General features: G+C 46.9%; 1 protein-coding gene across 1 annotated transcript in view; it reads right to left on the minus strand.

Annotated features, from left to right (window-relative positions):
- Nucleotides 1-5,000, minus strand: part of LOC134460061 (tether containing UBX domain for GLUT4-like) — a 67,607-nt gene that overhangs the window by 42,938 nt on the left and 19,669 nt on the right. The window contains exons 5-6 of the mRNA XM_063212542.1: nt 3,272-3,334; nt 905-957 (exon numbers count right to left, since the gene is read on the minus strand). Coding sequence (XP_063068612.1) covers nt 905-957; nt 3,272-3,334 — 116 coding nt within the window. The remainder of the gene's footprint in view (nt 1-904; nt 958-3,271; nt 3,335-5,000) is intronic.

Below are 5,000 nucleotides of genomic sequence, written 5' to 3' on the forward strand. Positions count from 1 at the left end.
GGGATAGTAACATCAAAGTCTGCCCTTACCTTACTGTGGACATGTGTTTACTTCACACATTTCATAGCCATCACGTAGTTTTGAATGTCGTCAAAATGTACATAATCCTTTGAATATAAGCACAAAGACCTTGCACTTCATAGTTTCTTGTAGTGTATGAACCTTACATTGAAATGTATTATAACCAGTCATAAAACTACTTTTAAGCAGCAAAACATAGCCCTTGGTTTCATGGGAATTCCTCATGTACTCGACAATCATTGGATAACGCTCCGCGAGTAATTAGCATAAAGTAGAAGTTCGCTCAACTTTTTTGACGCGCGTCAACTGTCAAAGTAGCCACGCCGCGTATCCCAGAAGCCTTTGCGAGGGCGTCGCCGCTTTCCATTGAATTGAAGGCGTCGGCGTCAACGCGCTCGCCGGCAAAGTGTGGGATGGAATGTTATGCGGTCGTGAGGTAAGGGGTGTGCTGACCTTGTAGAGAGTGGCATTGGAATAACACACACACACACACACACACACACACACACACACACACACACACACACACACACACACACACACACACACACACACACACACACACACACACACACACACACACACACACACACACACACACACACACACCTCGTAGAGAGTAGCGATGTGGTCATGAGGTGAGGTGAGGGGGGTACTGACCTCATAGAGAGTGGCGTTGGGATAAAGCACACACACACACACACACACACACACACACACACACACACACACACACACACACACACACACACACACACACACACACACACACACACACACACACACACACACACACACACACACACACACACACACACACACACACACACACCTCATAGAGAGTAGCGATGTGGTGGTCAGGTGAGGTGAAGATGGTACTCACCTCATAGAGAGTGGCGTTGGGGTCATCCATCTTCAAGCTCCCTGGAGCTCCATCTGTATGACCGAGAGGACAGAGAAGAGCAGAATTCAGAAAGACAGAAGATAAGAGGATAAAAAAGAAGAGATAGAGATAAACAGAGCAAGGGAAAGAGGCGTGTTGAGGGGAGATATGGAAAGAGACAGGGACAGAGACAGAGACAGAGAAAATGTGTGTATGTCTGGGTTGGGTGTGTGTGTGTGTGTGTGTGTGTGTGTGTGTGTGTGTGTGTGTGTGTGTGTGTGTGTGTGTGTGTGTGTGTGTGTGTGTGTGTGTGTGTGTGTGTGTGTGTGTGTGTGTGTGTGTGTGTGTGTGTGTGTGTGTGTGTGTGGGTGTGTGTGTTAGGGTTGGGTGTGTGAGGCGCCAGCGAAGAGCCACATGTCTGTGATCAGAGAGAAGAGAGCGGAAAAAGAGGAAGAGAGGAGGAGAGGAGGAGAGACAGGAATCAGAGGGTGGCACCAGTGGCACACAGAGATGACAGGAGAGGAAAGGCAGAGAGCGAGAGAGAGAGAGAGAGCGAGGGAGGGAAAGAGAGATGAGTAGTGGACTGACACGCCAAAGAGGAGGAAAACAGTTGAAAGACTCTTCTGCTCTGAGTCTCTCCTCTTCCCCATGCCTCTCCTGTACTCTTCTCCTCCCCCCACGCCTCTTCTCTCCTCTTCTCTTCTCCTCTCCTCTCCTCTCCTGTACTCTTCTCCTCCCCCCACGCCTCTTCTCTTCTCCTCTCCTCTCCTCTCCTGTACTCTTCTCCTCCCCCCACGCCTCTTCTCTCCTCTTCTCTTCTCCTCTCCTCTCCTCCACTACCCAATGCCTCTACACTCCTCTCCTTTGTTCTCCTCCCTTTGACGCCTCTCCTCTCCTCTCTTATCCTCTCCTCTCCTCTCCCCCCCCCCCCCCTCTCCTCTCCTCTTCTCTCCTCTCTCTGTTCTCCTCCCCCCACGCCTCTTCTCTCCTCCTATCCTCTCCTCTTCTCGTCTCATCTCCGCTCCTCTCCCCCACCCCATATCTCTCCTCTCCTCTCCTCTCCTCTCCTCTCCTCTCCTCTCCTCTCCTCTCCACCCCTCATGCCTCTCCTCTCCTCTCCTCTTCTCATCTCTCCTCCTCTCCTCTTCTCGTCTCATCTCTTCTCCGCTCCTCTCCCCCATATCTCTCCTCTCCTCTCCTCTCCTCTTCTCTTCTCTCCTCTCCTCCTCTCATCTCTTCTCTTCTCCTCTCCACTCCTCTCCCCCATATCTCTCCTCTCCTCTTCTCTCCTCTCCTCTCCTCCTCTCATCTCTCCTCTTCTCTTCTCTTCTCCTCTCCTCTCCTCTCCTCTGTGCTTCACAGCGCCTCTCCTCTTGTTTTCCGCTGGCTAAACATTTCTCAGGACACACTCACTCACACAGTCACACACTCGCTTTCATCCGTCACCACAGGCCAAAGACACACACAGACACAGACACAGACACACACGCGCACACACACACACACACACACACACACACACACACACACACACACACACACACACACACACACACACACAGACACACACACAGACACACACACACACACACGCACACGCACACACACACACACACACACACACACACACACACACACACACACACACACACACACACACACACACACACACACACACACACATCAAACAGTGCCGCGCCAAAGTGGTGAAAGACTTTTTAATTCCGCACGAACCCAAATTTGAAAGACTTAATTACAGAAGGGGCGAGCGTAGCGGAGCGGGCCTTGTTTAAAATTACACTTACAGTAAGACACTGAGAGACAGGAAGGACACCCCTCATCATCCCCTTTACTTTATTTATATATATATTTTAAGGTTGTTTTGTTCTCAAGAATGCCATTGACTTGGTTGTGGTCAACGTCTAGTCAGGATATGGCTAGTCCACGTCTACACACACATGCACGCACGGGTGCACGCACACACACACACATGCACACACAAGCATGATGCACATGCACACGCATACACACACGCACACGCACATACGCACACACGCACACACACACACACACACACACACACACACACACACACACACACACACACACGAATGCACACACATGGACACATCAACACACACTCTCTCCCTGGACTGAAATAACAGCAGTCGAAGCATTGTCACTTCAATACACAGCAGTAATGTGCTTTCATCACCTGCTATTTGTGAAGATCTGCTGTGTGCGTGTGCGTGTGCGTGTGCGTGTGCGTGTGCGTGCATGCGTGCATGCGTGCGTGTGTGTGTATGAGAGAGAGAGAGAGAGAGAGATAGAGAGAGAGAGTAAGAGGTGTGGGGGGACAACACTTACAGAGGCAGAACTCAAGTCTAGGGTCAGCAAGATGGCTCCTGACAAACTGCTTCAAAGTTCCAACTGAAAATAATTTAAAAACAGCATTTTATGCAATCAATCAAATCAATCGATAGCTCAGTATCACAACTAGAGTATATAGTTGACTCAAAGAGATGAAATTCATACACATACATATACACATACTACAAATTCAAACATTTTCACCAGCTCCAGAAGCTGTAAGGAGGGGTCATGTGAGGTTTTTTTTAAACCTTAGTACAGAGCCTATGTTATAGTGGTGTGCATTGGCACTGCCCTCACGATTCGATTCGATTACGATTCGGGAGGTAGCGATTCGATTCGATTCAATTCTACGATGCATTGCAATGCATTACATTTCTACTGAAAGCAAAGCAAATGTTTCATCAGTCATGATGAGGCAATACAAGTAGTAAGATACTGAGCATAATTTTATTGTCTCTTTTCTTTTTTTGTATCAGTCTATCAGTTTTCAATGCTTTGAATTGCTTTTATTTAATTTCACATTCATTTGCTCCTGATATATCCACGGAAGTAATTGAAACTTAAAAAAATTGCCACATCAATTCTGGAACTTGCCGCATTGAATTGAGTCGTCCATGCCCCGCATTGCATTGCATCGCCGAATCGATTATTGTTGACACTACTACTATGCTATAACCTACTGTCACCAAATTTTAATCGATATGTCTTAATCTGTTACTTTTACTGTTAAAGGGACAGTTTGGTCAATTTCAACATGCAGTTGTATTGCTCACGCTACTCTTGACTTGTCAGTACCTGGTGATGCCACATTTTTCGGCTCAGCCCTTTCCGAGATAGGAGCAATTCTAATGGGGGCAGCGTTTGTTTACATTTTTAAAAAATGAAACATAGGCCAACTCCAAATATTTTCCCAAAAGGTACTGCTGTTTGCTAGTTGTCTGCTGATGTTTAATAACCTTTTGGATGTTTTTGGGAATAAATAAAAATGTTTTTTTTGAAATGTAAACAAAGAGCTGCCCCCATTACAATGACCAGGATCTCGGAAACGGCTCAAGAAGAAGATAAAAAAAATCTCAGGCACTGACAAGTCCAGGGTAGTGTGAGCATTACAACTGCATGTTGAAATTGACCAAACTGCCCCTTTAATCTGTTCTCGATAATGTTATAGCAATGTTGTTATGGTGTAGTTGAGTATTTTCAGCAAATAGTGAATAGGCCCACCGGCGACCCCATCTTCAGTAAGAGGCTACTGCTCAGGGGTGTATTGTCAGGCTTATGATAAGGTCAAGGTGGCTCATGATGAGGGCAAGGGGGCGTTTTTTCAAAAAAAGATTGAGAACCACTGCGGTAGGTCTAAAGAACGTTTCAGCCACATGGAGTAGACACACAGCTTTGATGATAGGTCGTACTATAGTTCTGGAAGGATGGCCATCATGTTGTATATAGGTGTCAAAGGGGTGTTCAACTGCACATTAAGTTGTTGATGGTTTGGCCTACCTTTTAATTAGTGCATTTAACGAATGAGTGAACTGAGTGGTAAGTGATGAGTATTAGTAACTTACTGTCGGGTGAAGGTATTTAAGCTGTGCGTGCGTGTGTGTGTGTGTGTGTGTGTGTGTGTGTGTGTGTGTGTGTGTGTGTGTGTGTGTGTGTGTGTGTGTGTGTGTGTGTGTGTGTGTGTGTGTGTGTGTGTGTGTGTGTGTGTGTGTGCCGGGGTACGCAT

Source organism: Engraulis encrasicolus, chromosome 2, assembly GCF_034702125.1.
Source record: "Engraulis encrasicolus isolate BLACKSEA-1 chromosome 2, IST_EnEncr_1.0, whole genome shotgun sequence".
Taxonomy (NCBI): Eukaryota; Metazoa; Chordata; class Actinopteri; order Clupeiformes; family Engraulidae; genus Engraulis; species Engraulis encrasicolus.